The sequence below is a fragment of the Oncorhynchus masou genome, chromosome 33 (assembly GCF_036934945.1).
Source record: "Oncorhynchus masou masou isolate Uvic2021 chromosome 33, UVic_Omas_1.1, whole genome shotgun sequence".
In the NCBI taxonomy this organism is placed as follows: Eukaryota; Metazoa; Chordata; class Actinopteri; order Salmoniformes; family Salmonidae; genus Oncorhynchus; species Oncorhynchus masou.
The window spans coordinates 41,231,206-41,254,624 of NC_088244.1; the positions used below are offsets into that span (position 1 = coordinate 41,231,206).

The following is a 23,419-nucleotide window of genomic DNA, read 5'->3' on the forward strand; positions in this document are numbered from 1 at the left end:
GATGATAGCAATAACAATATCTACACAATGTGTAATAAAGAGCAAAGAAAATAAAGACAAGGTTGTCGAAATTGAGAGTGAATTTGTTTACTGTCATTACAGAGGGACTGTTTATAACTTTCACTCTTAACATGATACACAACTGGAATTTGTCTCCTGACAAATATCAATAGACCAAACAATTGCCAAGACATACTGTACCATCCAAACAGTAGACTCCAAGTGCAGCTGTTACAAGTGAAAGTTCAACGTTTACTGCCTGTAGTCTAGTTTCTGAGTGGTCTACGATGGCGACACCTGCTCATGTCCCTGAGCTTGTTGCTGGCCACTCTGGAAGGCTTGGTCTCAGATTACCTGAAGAGATTTCAGTGGCACCTGACTATGAACGTATTAGATGGCTTGTCTCCCATTCCTAAGGGCTCTCTGGAGAATGCTGACAGGCAAGATACTGGAGAGAAGATGATGAAGGAGCTGTAAAGATCTCACTGAAAATTCTGAGGAAGATCGACCAGAATGATCTCGCTATAAAGTTAGAGAGAGACACTCTAGGAAAGGTTCTGGAAATAAAAAAGACTGCATTTGATTAAAAGGAAGGACTGAAATCCAACAGGGAGTCTTTGAAATAATCAAGAAAATGACTAAAACATGGAGGTCCACATTAAGAAGCAATGTGCAGACATAGCGAGGCGGATAGAGAGAGTAGTTTGAGAAGTTTCACCATTTCCTTAGAGAGGAAGAGGAGGCCAGACTGGCTGGGCTGAGGCAGGAAGAACTGCAGAGGAGAAGAATATTGTCAGCGAGATGGAGAGAATTCAGGAGCAGATCTCTCTGAAACAAGACCTGTAGAAAGACGACCTTACATTCCTCATGAGCTACAAACACACCCAGAACAACACACACCCCGGTCCACAGTTGGTTTCAGGAGCGCTTCTCAACGTGACCAAACCCCTGGGAAACCTGCAGTTCAGAGTCTGGGAGAAGAAGAAAGAGTTGGTCCAATACACTCCTGTGATTCTGAACCCTAACACTGAAAACCCCTGTCTCTCTGTGTCTGATGATCTGACCAGTGTGAGATCCAGTGGGGAGGTGTCATTTTACGACCCCAAAGATATGACACACATCTAAGCTCACAAAGACACCTTTACTGAGAGACTGTACCCATACTTCCTTGTTGGTTGGGCTGATGATGACAAAAACCTCGATATACACATCTGTCAAACAGAGGTGTCTCTGACTGTCATCTCACCATTGAAATTGTAGTTTAAAAAACGGGCTTCAATTTCTTTTCTATTTAAGACATTATTTCAAATCATCATCCCAAACGGTCATTTCTTTTGTATAAGATTTTAGACCTTGAATTAATTTTTTATAAATAGGAAATGTATAAACGTAAAATTATGTTTAGCTAATCCCTCTGTATGAGATGTGATGTTAACAGTTCTGATGTGAACATGGCCCTAAAGTTGGCACTTAAGTAAAAACAAAAATGGAAGGTGCAGTAAAATCAAATGGAAGGTCAAATCAGTGAACTTTGGGAAATAGTACAGTAAGCACCATTGTGCCTTTTGGTTGTCTTCTATCACATTTACATTAGCCAAAGAGTAAGAAATTCACAGATTAATTAGAATAATTTTTTGCCAATGTCTTACTTGATTATTTATTGGCATTATGGCATAATGTTATTGATTATAATGTGCTTGTGCACAACAAACAATGGTATTTTGATTTTCTGATCATTATTGTCTTCTTCTTCTTCTTGTTACTTCTTGTTCTTGTTCTTGTTCATCTTGTTCTTCAAATGTCAATCAAATGTATTCATAAAGCCCTTTTTACATCAGCAGTTGTCACAAAGTGCTTATACAGAAACCAAAAAGAGCAAGCAATGCAAATCTAGAAGCACGGTGGCTAGGAAAAACTCCCTAGAAAGGCAGGAACCTAGGAAGAAACCTAGAGATGAAGCAGGCTCTGAGGGGTGAACCAGGAATACCTAGGATAGGATAAAGTAATCCTTCTCACCCCCCCCCCCCCCTTAAATGATTTAGATGCACTATTGTAAAGTGGCTGTTCCACTGGATGTCAGAAGGTGAATTCACCAATTTGTAAGTCGCTCTGGATAAGAGCGTCTGCTAAATGACTTAAATGTAATGTAAATGTAACAGTCCTGTTCTGGCTGTGCCACATGGAGATTAGGTACATGTCTATTAAGGTCAGATCAAAGATGACCAGCAGGATCAAATAAAAATCACAGTGGTTATAGAGGGTGCAACAGGTCAGAACCTCAGGAGTAAATAGCCGAGCATTCAGAGGTCGAGATGGCAGGTGCGGTAGAGAGACAGAAGATAACACAGGACACCACATAAGACAGGATAATTATACCAGATATACTGTAACAGACTGACCCTAGCCCCTGGTACATAGACTATTGAAGCATATACACTGGGGACTGAGACAGTGGGAGTTAGGAGACACTTCTTCTTCTTCTTCTTTACCACCATGATCATCATCATTATGAACATCACGTGAAGAAACACATAAGTTCATCAGAGGTGGTTCCCTGTTGATCATAGCACGTGTAACGTTTTCAAATGTGTTTTTCTTCCTGTAATGTAATAAATTAACTAATCATCCGAACGAGTTCCTCGACTCACTGCTTCTGACAGACCCAACAACAATCTTGTAATGACTCGGTTTATCAGCCAGGTAAGTAAGTACAAAAAGAAGAAATGTGTGTGTGCTCGCTTGTGCTTGCGATGGGTGTGTGCACGTGCATGCGTTTGTTCATGCGTGTGTTACAGGAATATAGCTACCCAATAAACAAATCAGCATTAGTTAACTATTGTCAGAAGATTATTGTTGCTTCCTTGTGGCCAGGTGTATTAATAAAGCTATCCTCTTTCTCCAGCTTAACAGAACATATAGCTGATTACCTGAAGATAAATTAGAAACTACCTGTGATTCACTCTGAAATATATGCTATTCAACTACAGCTACTCGTCTGAACTACTCACTGAATTTGTCTTTGCCCCCTGTCTCTGTCCAACTTGCTTTCACTCTCTCTTCCTCTCTCACTCTCTCTCTCTCACTCTCTCTCTCTCTCTCTCTCTCTCTCTCTCTCTCTCTCTCTCCCTCTCCCCCCCCCCTCTCTCTCTCTCTCTCTCGCTCTCTCTCTCCCTCTCTCTCTCTCAGGTGACTATCATCATGGCGATGTTGTTGATCATCCTTCTGCTTCACTTTACATGATTGATTCATTGTGTGTGTGTCAACATTTGAATTTGGGAAATGCTATCATTATTCTGATAAGACTTTTTGCTATTTCAGATCCCTTACTGGAGGCCAATGATGGGGAACAACTCCTCCCTTTTGATAAGTGGTATATCACCCCCTGCTGTAACAGGTCTGAATTGACCTCTTCACTGAATTCGCTAACACTTCATAATCGTCATAATTGATCACATATGATATATCCCTGTTACAGAGCCCTTTACTGCAGACAAACCTTAAACAGATTCCTCCTATGGGTGTTTCATCTAACAGTAAGGCTGGGATTCAATCCCAGGCGTGTCATAGAGGTTCGCACTGGACAACCGTCAACACGCCTTTTCAAGGTAATTTACGCTTGAACTGACATTCGCAGCATTTACAATGAATGCGATCTCTGTAAACGTCGGCAGTCAGTGCGCTTCTCTGTAGTGGGTCTTGAATTGAATCCGAGCCTAAGAAGAAGTCTGTCTCAGCCAGGCTATGTAACCTATGATGAGGTGTGGTGTTTATATTGAGTGATGTCGCACTGCCTGTGTCTTTCCTCCCTACAGAGACTGAGGAGGTGAAGACACAGAGCAGGTTATGTCCTTCCAGCTGGACCAGATATGGGTCCCGCTGCTTTATGTTTGTCAGGACGCAGAGGACATGGCTTGAGGCAGAGGTACACCGATATTTTAAAACTCGTCTTCCACTCGGGAAGATTCCATTGTCTACTCTGTATTGAGTCTAAAAAAATATACAGTTTTGTAACAAACTCGCTTATCAGTACTGACTCTCTCTCTCAGCCTTCCTATAGCGACACTGCGTGCACTCTGGGGCAAACCTTGCGTCCGTACACAGTTCAGCAGAGCATCACTTTGTGCAAGAGTTGGACGACATACGAATGATTTAACCTATGCTTGTATCGTAGGATTTGACCATGTTCATGTACAGTGCCCATGAATTACGCCACACCTAGCTATACAGTAGGTTTGGGAATACTTAGCACAGAGCCACACACGCAGGTTGTTGTGTGTACAACCCAAATGATGTACAACCCATTTGACACATTGGTTGTGATACATCTGACATTTTTGTGATACAACATAGAGTTTGTATGTACAGAAATTATTACACAACCATTATCTGGTGTCTTCACAAAGCTTGTGTAGTTTCCAAAAAACTCTTAATTGTATCACAATTGTATGCCAAATGCATTGTACATCAGCTGTACAACTTGAGTGTGTACGGAGCCTAATTTTGTGGCTTTAAAGAGATTCCCATCCGCTCTGGGTGAATAAATTAAATGTTTCCTTCAGAACCGGGTGTGGCTTTGGAGTGAAGGGTGAAGTTTGGATTACACTAGCTGGCACCCAGGAGAACCCAACAATTACAATGGCAAGCGGGAGCCTTGCATGATGATGAACTCTGGAGGTACATTAAACCTACTGTCATTTGATCTTAATCACTCACCTCACCTTAAAAATCAATCAATTTCAATTGGAGATGTGATTTTTTATCCTTGTTTCCCCTATAGGTGAGAAACGCTGGAATGATGAAATATGTAGAAACAAATATTATTTTGTGTGTGTTAAAATAATCTGTCAATAAATCCTGAGAAACTTCAACGGGAACAAAAAATGAAACTTTATGTAGTCCATATACCTGATACTGTATAGTAAACATGTTTTCATTCAGTGTTATTCAGAATCTTTTAACAGCATCACTGCTGTCGTCTGAACTACGTGATGATTCATGACTGAAATGAAATGTAATTATATTTTTTCATCATTAGTATTTCCTTAATTCTGCCTTTAATGCTAAATGTTTTTTGATGTAACTACTAAGAAATGCATGATATTCGCTGCTTTCTTTTTTATACAGACATGTTGTCAGACACGATTAAAAGGATAGTTCAGAGATTTTCCATATTTAGATATTTGTTTACTTACCTTGAAAGCGGTCTATGGACAAGGAGTGACTGCAATCCACACTTTAGTCTCTGACAACAATTAACAACATTAGCATTTTGGGATCAATTTCTAGTGAAATCGAATTGTCCCTGTTAAGGATTCGAAAACATATGTTTTACAGCAGTTATTGTTTAAGAACATGTTTCACGCTAACACTAGAGGGCACTGTATTATCATGTTTTGTAGTTACAAGCCATGTGTGAGTGAGTGAGTGAGTGAGTGAGTGAGTGAGTGAGTGAGTGAGTGAGTGAGTGAGTGAGTGAGTGAGTGAGTGAGTGAGTGAGTGAGTGAGTGAGTGAGTGAGTGAGTGAGTGAGTGAGAGAGAGAGAGAGAGAGAGAGAGAGAGAGCGAGCGAGCGAGAGAAAGAGAGGGAGAGAAAGAGAGGGAGAGAGAAGAGAAGAGGGAGAAAATTCTACCTCTAATCCATCTGTGAAATTCAGAAGTGTTTTTTTGTTCATTTTCAGGTAGGCCTAGCAGTACAGCGCACACTGCATTAACTCTCATAGTCTTTTCATCTTCATAGTCTAACCTGATGAAAATGAAAACATGTTGTGTGAACAAATATATCTACATTGCTTCAGCCAACTAGTAGCTAAATATCCGATATACAGTATGCACATAAAACTGTACATGATTGGTATACTTTAAGAATTGGTTGTAAGAAGTTTCCACCATTGTGAAATTCTTGAGAGAAAGTGTGTAAATGCAGTTTTCAAGCAGGGTGAAGAATTTGGACTCAGCCTATTACGTGAGGCAGCCAAGCCTTGAGAGGAAGTAGCCGTCCACTCGCTAGCCTCACCATATAAAAGTGATAAACCCCCTAAGAACAAGTCAAAATAAACAGAGACAGAGAGTTTATTTTCCACTTACATTTTATTACTGACAAAAGAAAACAAAAAAAGAATCACCACACGAAATGAACCAAATGCTGGCAAAAAGCCAATGCACCAGCAAGAAGTGATGTACAAATAATAATTATTCAAATTACCATGGAATTTAATAATAATAATAATAATAATAATGCACCCTGATGAAAACAAGCCAAAACGTTACTTCATATCATTCATAAATATGTGAAACCAGTCAATCGAATTAAATAGAATGACCATATTGCGTCCATAAACATGTTATTCAACAAAACTAAATGGGTTCTTTCATTGCTGGCTTTACAATTAAAAGTACATTTTGCAGGTTTGTACACAAATGAAATATCTACCAGTGACCATTCCTTATAAACTTAAATTGCGCTATAGTGAAAAACAAAATTTTAAAGAATGACATTTTTTCACAAAAAAGTGTAAAGATGAATTCAACACAATTTCTAAAACACCTAATAAAACTAGTCAAAAACTTTAAAACCCACTGTTATGATTTTATCTTTAGTAACATTTCACATTTAGCAACATTTTTTTTATTTCACCTATACAAGTGGTGCTGGGGAGTGGGGGGGGTGTCGTCCGCTGGACCAGGAGAGGTTTAAACTAAGGAAGAGGTTTCACCATTGACCTCTTCGGTCCAGTCACATCCTGAGGACAGGCTAGAAAGTAGCAAGACCAGTGAACAGAGCTTTAACACAAGATTTAGTGTGTGTGTTCCCTCACTGAATCCAGCACGCACAAAAATCACATAACCAAACAAAATAATGTAAAAAAAAAAGCAAGGGATTGTGGTTAGATACACACGTCTAGGCTTTGGGGGGCAGGTTCCATCTTGGTAGATATTTACAATCACTTTGAAAAAAAGGGGGAAGCTCTTATTTGGAGCTGGGATGACGTAAGGATGTTGTCTTTTTCTAATTTCACTTTGTGTTTTTGCTTTATTTTATGGGGTGTGTCTTTGCTGAAATAGTTGTATCCTCTCTTAGTGAGGTGACTAGGTTCTAGGGTCCTGAATCTCAACCTAGACCCCTACAATGAATATGCTTACAGTATTGTTGGGCAGTACATGGCAAAACTGAGTAAGATGAAAGGAAAAGCAAAATAGGAGAAAAATTAAACACTTTGAAAATGTCAAAACAAAGGCAGAAGATGTTTTTAGTCTTCGTGTACAGTATGTTGACGTGAGCTTGAAGCTTAACCCCCCACAAAATGGAACATTCATGGAAAAAAGAAGCAAGGCTCCTGTCCAGTCTAAGTGCTTGGCAAATATGTGAAGTAGTAGCAGTCTTTGGGATTTTGAAAATCCTTCAGAAAAAAACAAGGAGGAGAAAGATACATTGACGTTGTTGTTAATGAACATTTGTAAACTCCCTGGAGTCTTGACTTTTGGAGGTCCGTCAGCTTCAAGTGAGGTAGAGAGGCTTGTCCCGAGCTCCCATGCCACTGCTGATGAAGAGAAGATGGCGTCAAAATCCAATGAATTGAATGCCACTCAAAAAACATATATTTATTCTATTCAGTACTATTTATTTGGCTGAGAAGGAGAGCTGTGCATAGCAGTGGAAGCATAGAGGTGGAAGTGAATGAACACAGTGATGTTGCATGATCTTGTCCAAAGGTGGGAGGTAAATTGTGAAGAGGAGTGGATTCAATATTGACTCCTGAAGGACACCTTGTGTGACATCCACACACCCTCACCAGTGGTTTTTCAGTAGGACAAACTGTTGCCGGTCAGTGCTGTAATTATTAAGTAAAATACGGAGCTACTTTTTTTTCAAAAGTACAGTGCCTTGCGAAAGTATTCGGCTCCCTTGAACTTTGCAACCTTTTGCCACATTTCAGGCTTCAAACATAAAGATATAAAACTGTATTTTTTTGTGAAGAATCAACAACAAGTGGGACACAATCATGAAGTGGAACGACATTTATTGGATATTTCAAACTTTTTTAACAAATGAAAAACTGAAAAATTGGGCGTGCAAAATTATTCAGCCCCTATACTTTCAGTGCAGCAACCTCTCTCCAGAAGTTCAGTGATGTCACGCCCTGGTCTATATTTATTATGTTATCTTCATTTATTGAGTCAGGCCAGGGTGTGACATGGGTTTATTTGTAGTGTGTTTCGTCTTGGGGTTGTGTGGGGTGTACACATTGGTCTATGGCTGCCTGAGGCGGTTCTCAATCAGAGTCAGGTGATTATCGTTGTCTCTGATTGGGAACGATATTTAGGTAGCCTGGGTTTCACTGTGTGTTTGTGGGTGATTGTTCCTGTCTCTGTGTTTGTTGCACCAGTCAGGGCTGTTTCGGTTTTCGACGTTTGTTGTTTTGTATTGTTCGTGTTCTTCATCATTAAAGATGTATCGAACTAACCACGTTGCATTTTGGTCCGATCCTTGTTCCACCTCTTCGTCAGAGGAGGAGTTGGAAGAAACCCGTTACAGAATCACCCACCACAAAAGGACCAAGCAACGTGTCAACAGGCAGGAGCCACAGGAGAAGCAACAAAGGCAGCAACAGCGATCACAGGACTTCTGGACTTGGGAGGAGAAATTGTTCGGAGAAGGACCCTGGGATCAGCCTGGAGAATATCGCCGCCCCAAAGAAGAACTGGAGGCGGCGAGAGCTGAGAGGCGCTGGTATGAGGAGGCAGCGCGGCGACGTGGATGGAAGCCCGAGAGTCAGCCCCAAAAATTTCTTGGGGGTGGCTCAGGGAGAGTGTGGCAGAGTCAGGAGTCAGACCTGAGCCCACTCTCCCTGTTTATTGTAAGGAGCCAAGGAGGAGACCAGAACCGGTGTTGGAGGTGAGCGAAGCAGAGACTGTGAAGGAGTTAATGGGGAAATTGGAGGAGAGAGAAATGAGGGAGTTGCTGTGTTGGTGCTTTTTGCATGGAATTCGCCCGACGGAACGTGTCAGGGATTTGATGGCACCTGGGTCAGCGCTCCATACTCGTGTGTGTTAGTCGGCTGGTGAAGTTGGTGCCAGCCTCACGCACCAGGCATCCTGTGCACATCCCTAGCCTTGCACGTCCTGTGCCAACACTGCTCTCAAGATCTCCAGTACGCCTTCACGGTCTAGCCCCTCCTGTGCCACCTCCACACACCAGTCCTCCGGTGGCAGCTCCCCGCACCAGGCTTCCTGTGCGTGTCCTCGGCCCAGTACCATCAGTGCCAGCACCACGCATCAGGCCTACAGTGAGCCTCGCCTATCCTGCGCTGCCGGAGCCTCCCGCCTGTTCAGCGCTGTCGAAGCCTTCCTCCTCTACAGCGCTGTTGGAGTCTCCCGCCTGTTTAGCGCTGCCGGAGCCTTCCTCCTCTCCTGCGCTGCCGGAGTCTCCCGCCTGTTTAGCGCTGCCAGAGCCTTCCGCCTCTACAGCGTTGCCAGAGTCTCCTGCCCGTTTAGAGCAGCCAGAGCTGTCAGTCTGCATGGAGCAGCCAGAGCTGCCAGTCTGCATGGAGCTGTCAGTCTGCATGGAGCAGCCAGAGCTGTCAGTCTGCTTGGAGCAGCCAGAGCTGCCAGTCTGCATGGAGCTGCCAGTCTGCATGGAGCTGCCAGTCTGCAAGGAGCTACTAGTCTGCAAGGAGCTGCCAGTCTGCAAGGAGCTGCCAGAGCTGCTAGTCTGCATGGAGCAGCCAGAGCTGTCAGTCTGCAAGAAGCCGCCAGAGCTGCCATTCAGCATGAATCAGCCAGACTCTTCCAGATCTGCCAGTCAGCCAGACTCTTCCAGATCTGCCAGTCAGCCAGACTCTTCCAGATCTGCCAGTCAGCCAGACTCTTCCAGATCTGCCAGTCAACCAGACTCTTCCAGATCTGCTAGTCAACCAGACTCTTCCAGATCTGCTAGTCAACCAGACTCTTCCAGATCCGCTAGTCAACCAGACTCTTCCAGATCCGCCAGTCAGCCAGGATCTGCCAGAACTGCCAGCCAGCCAGGATCTACAGTATTCAACTACCTGGCTGGGCTTCCTCTCAGTGCTGGGCTTCCTCTCAGTGCTGGGCTTCCTCTGTCCCGAGCTGCCCCTCTGACCCGAGCTGCCCCTCTGTCACGAGCTGCCCCTCTGTCCCGAGCTGCCCCTCTGTCCCGAGCTGCCCCTCTGTCCCGAGCTGCCCCTCTGTCCCGAGCTTCCCCTCTGTCCCGAGCTGCCCCTCAGTCCAGTGGGGTTCTGGGTGAGGACTACTAGGCCATGGTCGGCGGCGAGGGTGGACAATCCTAGGACACGAGGAGGGGGGACTAAGACATTCATAGTGTGGGTTCCACGTCCCGAGCCGGAGCCGCCACCATGGACAGACGCCGACCCGGACCCTCCCTATTGTTTTGATGTGCGTCCGGGAGTCCGCACCTTAGGGTGGGGGGGGGGGGGTTCTGTCACACCCTGGTCTATATTTATTATGTTATCTTCATTTATTGAGTCAGGCCAGGGTGTGACATGGGTTTATTTGTAGTGTGTTTCGTCTTGGGGTTGTGTGGGGTGTACAGATTGGTCTATGGCTGCCTGAGGCGGTTCTCAATCAGAGTCAGGTGATTATCGTTGTCTCTGATTGGGAACCATATTTAAGTAGCCTGGGTTTCACTGTGTGTTTGTGGGTGATTGTTCCTGTCTCTGTGTTTGTTGCAACTGTCAGGGCTGTTTCGGTTTTCGACGTTTGTTGTTTTGTATTGTTCGTGTTCTTCATCATTAAAGATGTATCAAACGAACCACGTTGCATTTTGGTCCGATCCTTGTTCCACCTCTTCGTCAGAGGAGGAGTTGGAAGAAACCCGTTACAAGTGAGGATCTCTGAATGATCCAATGTTGACCTAAATGACAAATACAATCCACCTGTGTGTAATCAAGTCTCCGTATAAATGCACCTGCACTGTGATAGTCTCAGAGGTCTGTTAAAAGCGCAGAGAGCATCATGAAGAACAAGGAACACACCAGGCAGGTCTGAGATACTGTTGTGAAGAAGTTTAAAGCCGGATTTGGATACAAAAAGATTTCCCAAACTTTAAACATCCCAAGGAGCACTGTGCAAGCGATAATATTGAAATGGAAGGAGTATCAGACCACTGCAAATCTACCAAGACCTGGCCGTCCCTCTAAACTTTCAGCTCATACAAGGAGAAGACTGATCAAAATGCAGCCAAGAGGCCCATCTGGATGAACTGCAGAGATCTACAGCTGAGGTGGGAGACCAAATCTGGCCTTTATGGACGAGTGGCAAGAAGAAAGCCATTTCTTAAAGATATCCATAAAAGGTTTTGTTTAAAGTTTGCCACAAGCCACCTGGGAGACACACCAAACATGTGGAAGAAGGTGCTCTGGTCAGACGAAACCAAAATTGAACTTTTTGCCATCAATGCAAAACGTTATGTTTGGCGTAAAAGCAACACAGCTCATCACCCTGAACACACCATCCCCACTGTCAAACATGGTGGTGGCAGCATCATGTTTTGGGCCTGCTTTTTTTCAGCAGGGACAGGGAAGATTGTTAAAATTGATGGGAAGATGGATGGAGCCAAATACAGGACCATTCTGGAAGAAAACCTGATGGAGTCTGCAAAAGACCTGAGACTGGGACGGAGATTTGTCTTCCAATAAGACAATGATCCAAAACATAAAGCAAAATCTACAATGGAATGGTTCAATAATAAACATATCCAGATGTTAGAATGGCCAAGTCAAAGTCCAGACCTGAATCCAATCGAGAATCTGTGGAAAGAACTGAAAACTGCTGTTCACAAATGCTCTCCATCCAACCTCACTGAGCTCGAGCTGTTTTGCAAGGAGGAATGGGAAAAAAATTCAGTCTCTCGATGTGCAAATCTGATAGAGACATACCCCAAGTGACTTACAGCTGTAATCGCAGCAAAAGGTGGCGCTACAAAGTATTAACTTAAGGGGGCTGAATAATTTTGCACTCCCAATTTTTCAGTTTTTGATTTGTTAAAAAAGTTTGAAATATCCAATAAATGTCCACTTCATGATTGTGTCCCACTTGTTGTTGATTCTTCACAAAAAAATACAGTTTTATATCTTCATGTTTGAAGCCTGAAATGTGGCAAAAGGTCGCAAAGTTCAAGGGGGCCGAATACTTTCGCAAGGCACTGTATGTTGTGAATTTTCAAAGTAGTACACAACTCCAAACTGGTAACACTTGTAAACGCAGTCAGTCTTACATTTAAAACCTTTCATTGGAAATTAATTTGTATGTAGACATCTTTCACGACACAACCATTGATCCAAAATATGTTTATTCTGAAATATAATGAATACATTGGTTTAATCACCAAAACACAACATAATGATACCTTCTCAATTGAGTTATTTTAACAACCAGTTAATCCAACAGCAAAAAATGTAATATTTTGTTCAAAAGTTTGGGTCACTTTGAAATATCCTTGTTTTTTAAAGAAAAGTACATTTTATTGTCCATTAAAATAACATCAAATTGATCAGAAATACAGTGTAGACATTGTTAATGTTGTAAATGACAATAGTAGCTGGAATATCTACAGAGGCCCATCATCAGAAACCATCACTCCTGTGTTCCAATGACACGTTGTGTTAGCTAATCCAAGTTTATCATTTTAAAAAGCTAGTTAGTTATTAGAAACCCCTTCTGCAATTATGTTAGCACAGCTGAAAACTGTTGTTCTGATTAAAGAAGCAATAAACCTGGCCTTCTTTAGACTAGTTGAGTATCTGGAGCATCAGCATTTGTGAGTTCGATTACAGGCTCAAAATGGCCAGAAACAAATACCCTTTTTTCTGAAACTCATCAGTTAATTCTTGTTCTGAGAAATGAAATTTCCATGCAAGAAATTGCCAAGAAACTGAAGATCTCGTACAACAGCGCAAACTGGCTCTAACAGAACAGCGCAAACTGGCACTAATCAGAATAGAAAGAGGAGTGGGAGGCCCCGGTTCACAACTGAGTAAGAGGACAAGTACATTAGTGTCTAGTTTGAAAAACAGACGCCTCACAAGTCCTCAAATGGCAGCTTCATTAAATAGTACTCGCAAAACACCAGTCTCAACATCGACAGTGAAGAGGCGATTCCGGGATGCTGGCCTTCTAAAGCAGTGTGAACCCCCTCAACCCATCAAGCACCTTCACTTTGGATACATGTTTACTGTTTTGGACTTTATGGATTATTTGTGTATTGTATTGATATTGTATTACTGCACTGTAGGAGCTAAAAACTTATTGCATGCCTCATCCATGGCCTGAAGGAGGGTGTTACGCTCATGGGGATGGCAATCATACATCTTCCATCATGTACTGTATTTTAAAGTATTGTAATGTACATAATTATTATAGTGATCCTGTACATGGCTCAGTTCATAGGCACATGGCACTAGCAACACCAGAGTTTTTAGTTCGATTTCCACTGGGGTCACATAACCCACTGCGTGAACTGTTGTCACATTGGACAACAGTATCTGCTACGCAAATGGTATACAGTACATTATGGTATTACAGTACTGTAATGGCCAATACAATTTTAGTAAAGCAGTGTGAACCCCCCATCCCATCAAGCAACTTAATTTTGGATTCATGTTAACTGTTTTGGATTTTATGGATTATTTGCGTATTGTATTGTATTGATATTGTATTAATGCACTGTAGGAGATAAAAACACAAGCATTTAGCTGCACCTGCTAACATCTGCTAATATGTATACACAACCAATAAACTTTGAATTGATTTGTTACATACAATACATCTCTGATTTTGTCAATATCAGATTTTAAAAAATGTACTGTGAAGTAAAATCATAATTATCATCATCATAGTAGTGCAATCGAGTATATACAACTTTCTACGTTTCTACTTTACAGACATAAATGTTCATTATGTAGTTCTCAAAAATCTGTAGTAGACAAACCAGTTTACATGTAAAATCTCTAGGTTACCAAATGTTTAAGTGATCATCAATTAAGTCGGATTTAGTATTGGTAAAATTACTTTTAACAAAAGATGAGAGAATCATAACAAAAGTATTGTGAGTATTGCATTGTGAAAGGCAATTACTTTATATAAAAAAATGTATTGCAACATGAAACATGTATGTGAAACACTGAGTACGTTTGGTGAAAAAGTGGGTTTATTATGTTTTGGTGCTTAGAGTTTTGAAACAAATGCCTTTTTGATGATCTGTTTTGAGTTTTGCACTAAGAGTTACCATAAACTTGTGAATATTGCACCAAAGCGGTAAAACATATTGTTGATTTCATCAGAATAGCAACTGTGAGTCACACTTTCTCACAGTGTAGGGAAAAGTGTTATTTCACTACTGTGGCTTTTGAATAAACAGCACAGTGTCCATTTTAAGACACCCTCAGCCTCACTCTGGCAAAGGAATGTTGATAAGACTGTTACTCGTCCCAGTAGGGTATCAGGGCATGCTCACCTGCAATGGTTGGGCCCACAGTCCCGGTTGCAGTACTCGCCATCCCAGTCTGGGTTCTGTCCATGCCCTGGGTTGGGCGCCCCCGGGGACTGGGACCCCCCCACACTGTTCTGGTAATCCTGAATGTGAGAGAAACCCTAGAGCAGAAGAGAAAACAGAGGAGTGCTCTGTTAAAAAATGCTACCACTTCAAATGCTCCAATTTGGTTGGTGGGCTTCCCAGTATCATGACGTTCGCGTCTACTGCAGGCAATAGGGTCAATGCTCAACTTGTTTCCCCACAACTCTGAATGGCCAAGCAGGGCTGAATGCTGGAGAACAGAGATTAGACTAACCTGTTGGCTGAGAGGAGGTGAGTGCAGAGACCCCTGGAGCCCCATTGAGTGCGACTGAACCTGCTGCATGCGCAGGGAACTCTGGTGCAGGGCGAGCTGGGAGGGGTGGAGGGGTGGGCTGATCTGGAAGGGGGAGGGGGGTGAGGCACTCATGCTGGGAGGCAGCATCTGGGATTGGCTGAGGGTCCGGGCCAGGGCGTGGTGGGGCGGACCGGCGAAGCTCTGCAGGTCCGACAAGGGGAAGGAGCCGGGGCCCAGACCGTAGGGGGAGGAGGCCTGCGGGGGCACACTGTACAGGGGCTGCTTGGGGGGCAGCATGTGTGAGGGCTGGCTGCTTTGGGAGCTTTTTGGTTCGACAGGGTCATTGTAGGGCTGGAGGGGAGAAATACAAAACAAAGAGGATGTAGGAAGTAGGAAGGTTAGGATATTTTGTAAAAGGTGTAAAAACTCTCAATTTTTTGTTGCGATTTCATATACTCGCTGCTGTATATAGCCTGTCTTTTTACTGTTGTTTTATTTCTTTACCTACCTATTGTTCACCCAATACCTTTTTTGCACTATTGGTTAGAGCCTGTAAGTAAGCATTTCACTGTCTACACCTGTTGTATTCGGCGCACGTGACAAATACACTTTGATTTGATTTGATTTATTCATAAGGACACACCGCAGCAAATGTTTCAAAAGGTTGAACGAAAACAAGTTTTTCTTTTTGGACAAGTTCAGATAGTCTCTCCCTATTACGAACCATTTCCGTGTTGTGCCAAATGAATGCGACCAACTAGTGCTGGGTCATGTGTGATGCACAGGGTTGCAAAGCTAAAGGTTTACCATAGTTACAGGTATCTTCAGTAATTTTGGTAATTAACAGAAAATCTATGGCAATCTATCGGAACTTTCGTAATTTATGCTTGAATAACTTCATAAAAAGTAATTATATATATATAGGATTCATTTGTTATATCTGTGTCCATATTGTCCATTAATTTCTAGTAGATAGAGAAACTAGCCTAATTAATGAAAAGGGCATCTAATCAACAATGGCATTATTTTCAATTAACTCTGCAACTCTTCCAACTATCAGTTTGAAGCCAAAAGTTTTACAACAAATACAAGTCTACTAAATGGAAAGACTTTGAAGACAAAACTCGGTGAGCACGGGTTTGGCCAAATGGGCTTTTAGCCCAGAAACAAGAGGCCTCAATGTCGAGGCCTCAATGCTTTTTGAGGTAAGGCCCATTTTCTTGGATTCAAGATCAAAAACGATAATAGAGAGCTATTTTGACCACTTCACGTCAAAGTACATGAACTTAAGGTGTAAGGAAAAAAAGAACTAGCCAGTAATTTATGGGAAAATCGCACAATGTACAATTGGTGATGGTTAAAGTGTAACGGCGTTCTTCGTTTGTCGAAAGAAAGTCGGACCGAAATGCAGCGTGTTGGTTACTCATGTTCTTTAATGGAACAAATGACGATACACAAAATAACTTATAAATACAAAAACAACAAAACGGAACGTGAAACCTATTACAGCCTATCTGGTGAACACTACACAGAGACAGGAACAATCACCCACAAAATACAAAGTGAAACCCAGGCTACCTAAATACGGTTCCCAATCAGAGACAACGATAATCACCTGACTCTGATTGAGAACCGCCTCAGGCAGCCAAACCTATGCAACACACACCCCTAATCAGCCACAATCCCAATAACTAAAAAACCCCACTAAGAAATACAACAAACATAAACCCATGTCACACCCTGGCCTGACCAACTAATTAACTAAAACACAAAATACTAAGACCAAGGCGTGACATAAAGACATTTTTAGAGAAAAAATTATAGATCCACTTGCGGCGTGTTCAGACGAATCTGTTAAGGTGGGTTTCGGAGCTCTACGTGATTTCTGTGATTTTCTGAACTCACACATACACAGTCAATGGTGAGTGACACAGTCTGAGGCTTACATACACACAGAGCCTGCAATAGTTATCTGCGTTTGAACTATCAAAGAACCGTCAGACCTAGAGCTCTGAAACGTTATATACATATTCCGGAGCTTAAGTCTATAGTGCATGGTGAGTTATGTGGCTCTAGAAGGTTCTCAGGCTGAGAAACAGCCTCGTACATTTGCAATGACTTCAATTAATTCTGACCATTGTGAAAATGACGACATTTAGATAAGTCTAGGTGCATTGAAACCGCCTTGGCCCATAGAGATGGACCCTAAAGCTTTCGTCCGATAGCTCATTCAGGAACCCCGTAGCAACACCCAGATTTTCAGCAACGGATTTTCAGCACTAATTAAGGTTGCTGCTCATGGTCCGAATGACCTATCGAGCTGAAACTTGGGATGCTAGGCCTACACATAATGTCAGACTTGGACCCGCAGCTAGAGCGTTGTGTTTTAAGTTTTTATTATGGTTTAAACAGAAGGCACTGTGAATTTTGGGCCTGCTCTGAAATATGTGATAGTTGGCTTCTAAATGAGTTGTACAAAGTGGGTTTGGTGTCAGTATGTATCAGTTTGGTGTCAGAATGATATCTTATTGACTGTTGGACGCTGACTTGATGGCTGACTTTTGTCCGTTTGCAATAAGTTTAAACAGTGATGAACCATCACCAAAATGACAGACTGAAATCACCACTTAAAGTGTTGGCAAATGGCATCACCGTAGTCTCTAGGCCATGCTGAGTTCAAGGAGATGCCCCACTTGATCTTTGCTCACTCTGTCTGACGGCAGCAACCGTGCAAATAGCAGGCCCGGAATGAAGCCTGACTAGTAGTGATTTTTTATTTCATTTTTTATATTTTTAATTTCACCTTTATTTAACCAGGTTAGCTAGTTTTTTTTACAACATAGTAAAATAAATGTGTAATTTTTATTTTATTTTTTAATTTCATGCTTACCTCCTCGGTAACACTCCTCGGTACATTACGGTCATATCCATGTCATAATATGTCATCACAGCTGGTATAACTTGTCATAACCTGTGATAATATGGTCATAACACTGTCATGACAGAAATGTTCAGACCTGTTGTGACATATATTGCATTATTTTATGGCTGGTTATGACACAGTACATACAGTAAGAGTGTCAAAACCCACAAAACCTACTGCACAAGGCAAAATATTAAATGAAACCATAGCCTACATGTCAATAGTATGTGTATGTTATATAACATTTTCCGAAACGGATCATATTGACCATATTAAATTATCATTGTAATTGCACAGAAATTGAAGTCAGACATGCACCTCCCCCAATGCTCTATTGCTGATGACCGGGATGAACGCAGGACAGGACAAGACAACCCATTGACTGATGACTGACATAAGGCTATGTAAGTAATTGGCCTATCTGGTTTATATGATTATGGTGGTCATAATGCTTCTTGACAGTGTCATAAAGTGTATTTTCTGCAAGTTATTTAAAATATTTAAAAAACATAACTATAAACATCATTTATTTGAGCTGTTCTTGCTATAATACAGAATATTTTTTATTTTTTTACCAAATAGGGCTATCTTCTGTATACCACCCCTACCTTGTCACAACACAACACAGCACAACACAGCTCAAACGCATTAAGAATGAATGAAATTCCACAAAATAACTTAACAAGGCACACCTCTTAATTGAAATGCATTCCAGTGACTATCTCATGAACCTGGACGAGAGAATGCTAAGAATGTGTAAAGCTGTCATCAAGGCAAAGGGCGACTACTTTGAAGAATCTCAAATCTAAAATATATTTTGATTTGTTTAACAATTTTTTTGGTACTACATGTTATTTCATAGTTTTGATGTCTTCACTATTATTCTACAATGTAGAAAATAGTCAAAATAAAGAAAAACCCTGGAATGAATAGGTGTGTCCAAACTTTTGACTGGTACTGTGTGTGTATATATATATATATATATATAATTACAGTTGAAGTCGGGAGTTGGAGTCATTAAAACTTGTTTTTCAACCACTCCACAAATTTATTTTTAACAAACTATAGTTTTGGCAAGTCGGTAAGGACATCTACTTTGTGCATGACACAAGTAATTTGACCAACAATTGTTTACAGATCTGATGTTATGTCTAGTGGAAAAAGGAGGAGGCTTGCAAGCCAAAGAACACCATCCCAACCGTGAAGCATAGGGGTGGCAGCATCATGTTGTGGGGGTGCTTTGCAGCAAGAGGGACTGGTGCACTTCACACAAAATAGATGGCATCATGAGGTAGGGAAATGATGTGGAGATATTGAAGTAACATCTCAAGACATCAGTCAGGAAGTTAAAGCTTGGGCACAAATGGGTCTTCCAAATGGACAATGACCCTAACCATACTTCCAAAGTTATGGCAAAATGGCTTAAGGACAACAAAGTGGAGTGGCCATCACAAAGCCCTAACTTCAATCCTATAGAACATTTTAGGGCAGAACTGTAAAAGTGTGTGCGAGCAAGGAGGCCTACAAACCTGACTCAGTTACACAAGCTCTGTCAGGAGGAATGGGACAAAATTCACCAAACTTATTGTGGGAAGCTTGTGGAAGGCTACCCAAAACGTTTGACACAAGTTAAACCATTTAAAAGGCAATTGCTACCAAATACTAATTGAGTGTATGTAAACTTCTGACCCACTGGGAATGTGATGAAAGAAATAAAAGCTGAAAGAAATAATTCTCGCTACTATTATTCTGACATTTCACATTCTTAAAATAAAGTAGTGATCCTAACTGACCTAAGACAGGGAATTATTACTAGGATTAAATGTCAGGAATTGTGAAAAACTGAGTTTAAATGTATTCGGTGTATGTAAACTTCCGACATAAGTATCAAAAGCAAATGTAACTGATGAAAAATATACGTAAGTATCAAAAGTAAAAGTATAAATCATTTCAAATTCGTTATATTAAGCAAACCAGACAGCACCATTTTCTTGTTTTTTATTTATTTGCGGATAGCCAGGGGCACACACCCTCATTTAAAAACGAAGCGTGTGTGTTTAGTGAGTCCGCCAGTTCAGAGGCAGTAGGGATGACCAGGGATGTCGTCTTGATAAGTGTGTGCATTTGACAATTTCCTTTCCTGCTTAGCATTCAAAATGTAATGAGTACTTTGGGTGTCAGGGAAATGTATGGAGTAAAAATTACATTGTTTTCATTTGGAATTTAGTGAAGTAAAAGTTGGCAAAAATATGAATGAATATGAATAGTTGAGTAAAGTACAGATACGCAAATAAAACTACTTAAGTTGTACTTTAAAGTACTTTTTCTTAAGTACTTTACACCACTGAATATATGTCACAAAGTGTAATATATTGGTCATGACAGTATTACGACCATATTGTGACAGGTTATGTATGACAAGTTATGTCAGCTGTTATGACATATTATGACATGGCCATGCCATAACATGTTATGACGCTGGGTGTCAAGTAAAAGAGTTACAAAACCCTCATATTAAACACCAAAAGGTATTCACTTAGTCGATGGTTTATTTTTAGGTTTTGTCAACAACAACAAAAATGTAATCATCTTATTTAATAATTTCATATATTTTGATAATGAGGCCACACAGAGGACCAGAGATAATTACAAACACTCAGAAGGGCCAAGTACTCAGAAGGGCCAATAGATGTCTTGTGACAGATTACATAAAATCTTTGAAAGACATCAAAAGACTTATTGACTCTTTATGTATATCATGGGTGCATCATTCAGAGCAGGTGCAGCCCTCGCCTTGCTCCCCCTCCCCCACCCAACCCCTATGATGAGCTGTCAGATTGCTTATCTGAACCTATCAGTGTTGATTACAGGGGCAACGGTGCCCATTTGTATGAATTGTTGCCGGGCCACCGGATAATGATCAATGGACACCTTGACAGATGGATGGGAATGGAGAGGGCACACACATACATATACACACATATACACACACACGCACACGCACACGCACACAGGAAAATGAGACTGTTTGCCAGAAGAACAAATGGAATGACAAAAGGAATCTCCCCGACGCTACATTGTGGGCTGTTAACGCGACCCGGCACTAAACAACACAATTCCACCATTCCTTCCTTCCTCTCCATGTTGCTGCGTAAGAAATAGTGTGCCATCACTCATAGGAAAAAAGGAGAATGTCATATATATAAATTAGCAGCAAGGTGTCACACTGAAAAAAATGCTACAAAAACCCCATTATGTGTAGCGTTGAATTGGATGTGCACTCCCAAGCAATGCAACAGAAGACACAATGGGTGCATCAATAACAACAACAAACCAAGAGTTCCATGCATGTGTCTTGTATAAATAGCCATAGACAAGATATATCCTATGAAGACAGATACAGATAATGGCCCAATGAAATATATATAAATAAAATAAAATAAAGTACTTTTGTGACATGCGCCGAATACAACAGGTGTTGACTTCACCGAGAAATGCTTAATATATTGTATACAAATAGAGGGCATACATACAGGCCCTACAACCAATAACATCAACATATGCCCTTTCTAACCAAGCTTCTTTACTGAATAGCTCTTTTGGCATACAAGAGGGAAAAGTATGACATTCCCTCTATCGGAACAACTGTCCCAACACCGACCCCAACCCCAACCCCAACCCCAACTCCAACTCCAACCCCCAACCTATGGAAATAAGGTATTGTCCCTCGTATGCTATAGTCTTGTTGCATCACTCTACCTCCACTCTCCGTTAGCCCCTCCCCCACCATTAGCTGCTATTTTTCGTCCAATCCATCTTCACTTTAAGCAAGCCTGGCGTGTCATAAGCGTTACCTTGGAAACGAGACTGGCTCTGTACGTGGCGAGGGCTTTCAGGTACTCTTTCTTGGCTGCTTCGGTTTTCCTCTTGTACGCCTGGAAATCAGAGGAAAAAGAGAGTGAGATGAGGTCTACCCACGTACAAACATAGAAATGTGCACATAAACACACTCTCACAAATGGTTCACTTTCCATTGGAGCCAATGGAACAGAACCCTTCCATTTCCACATCATACTACATCCGTATGTCCTTATTTCCTCCATTGTAGAAAGACATCATTTCTATACTAGAGAAATTAACTGGCACTCTCCATCATTTTAACACTGCAACACCCATTGCATCATACACTCATAAACTGACAAAGTAAAAATATGTTGTTCTGCCCCTGAACAAGGCAGTTAACCCACTGTTCCTAGGCCGTCATTGAAAATAAGAATTTGTTCTTAACTGACTTGCCTAGTTAAATAAAGGTAAAATAAAAAAAACTCAAAATGTTGGTGCAATTCTATAAAATAAATAAATGCTTTGTGAGTGTGCATGCTTGTGTTGTGTGTGTGCACCCACATGTGTGTACGTGTGCCTGTGTATGCATGTGTGTGTGAGAGTGTGTGTGTGTGTGTGTGTGTGTGTGTGTGTGTGTGTGTGTGTGTGTGTGTGTGTGTGTGTGTGTGTGTGTGTGTGTGTGTGTGTACGCGCATGTTGGCATGTGTGTATGACGAGGGGGGTTGTAAATAACAAGCACAAGCCCCAAGAGACCAGGCTTGTGGGGTAAATAACACTTAAGCCCTGATGCACCATTGGTTGCTTCCAGTGAATACATCATAATGGATTAAAATTCCATAAGGACAGCATTGCAGCATTTTAATTGACAGTTGATTATAAAATTGATATAAATACAAACAGTATTCAGACCCCTTGACTTTTTATACATTTTTTTACGCTACAGCTAGGAATGCATGATATATGATATATGCATGATATATCAGTGACTAATATTTCAGTTGTTGTTTTTTTAATACATTTGCTAACATTTATAAGAACCTGTTTTTTTTGTCATTATATGGGTTGTAGATTGATGAGGGGAAAAAACAGTTTCAATCCATTTTTAGAAAAAGGCTGTAACGTAACAAAATGTGGAAAAAGTCACAGGGTCTGAATACTTTCCAGATGCAAAATACATAGGATGGGGCATGTACACTGGTTGTATAAAACATTAAGAACACAGGTTAAAGAAGGATTTTTAAGCCTTCTTGAGACAATTGAGACATGGATTGTGTATGTGTGCCATTCAGAGGGTGAATGGGCAAGACAACAAACTTTAAGAAGGTGTTCCTAATGTTTTGTACACTCAGTGTGTATAGATACACATCACAGCCAAAAGTATATGGACATCCCTTCAAATTAGTACCTGTTGTATAACATGGACAAACATTGGTAGTAAAATGGCCCGTTCTGAAGAGCTCAGTGACATTCAAAGTGGCACCATCATAGGTTGCCACCTATCCAACAAGTCAGTTTGCATAAAAATTGTCTGTCCTCAGGTGGAACACTCACTAACGAGTTCAAAATTGACTCTGGAAGCAACGTCAGCAGAAGAACTGTTCATCAGAAGGTTCATAAAATGGGTTTCCATGGCCGAGCAGCTGCACACAAGCCTAAGATAACCATGCACAATGCCAAGCGTTAGTTGGAGCATTGTAAAGCTTGCTGCCATTGGATTCACGAGCAGTGTTGTGATGAATCACGCTTCACTATCTGGCAGTCCAACGGATGAATCTGGGTTTGGCGGATGCCAGGAGAACGATACCTGCCCC

General features: G+C 41.5%; 1 protein-coding gene and 1 long non-coding RNA gene across 3 annotated transcripts in view; one reads left to right on the forward strand and one right to left on the reverse strand.

Moving 5' to 3' along the window:
• Positions 1-3,516: 3,516 nt before the first annotated feature.
• Positions 3,517-4,868, forward strand: LOC135527600 (uncharacterized). The gene is made up of 4 exons (XR_010453462.1): positions 3,517-3,605; positions 3,813-3,922; positions 4,560-4,674; positions 4,778-4,868. It is a non-coding gene; the product is annotated as an uncharacterized LOC135527600 (long non-coding RNA).
• Positions 4,869-6,067: 1,199 nt separating this feature from the next.
• Positions 6,068-23,419, reverse strand: part of LOC135528565 (TOX high mobility group box family member 2-like) — a 128,066-nt gene continuing 110,714 nt past the window's right edge. For both annotated transcript variants that reach the window (XM_064957738.1, XM_064957736.1), the window contains 4 exons: positions 21,620-21,700; positions 14,822-15,193; positions 14,488-14,624; positions 6,068-7,537 (listed from right to left, as the gene is read on the reverse strand). In XM_064957738.1, the coding sequence (XP_064813810.1) occupies positions 7,495-7,537; positions 14,488-14,624; positions 14,822-15,193; positions 21,620-21,700 (633 nt within the window). In that variant the 3' untranslated portion in view covers positions 6,068-7,494. The remainder of the gene's footprint in view (positions 7,538-14,487; positions 14,625-14,821; positions 15,194-21,619; positions 21,701-23,419) is intronic.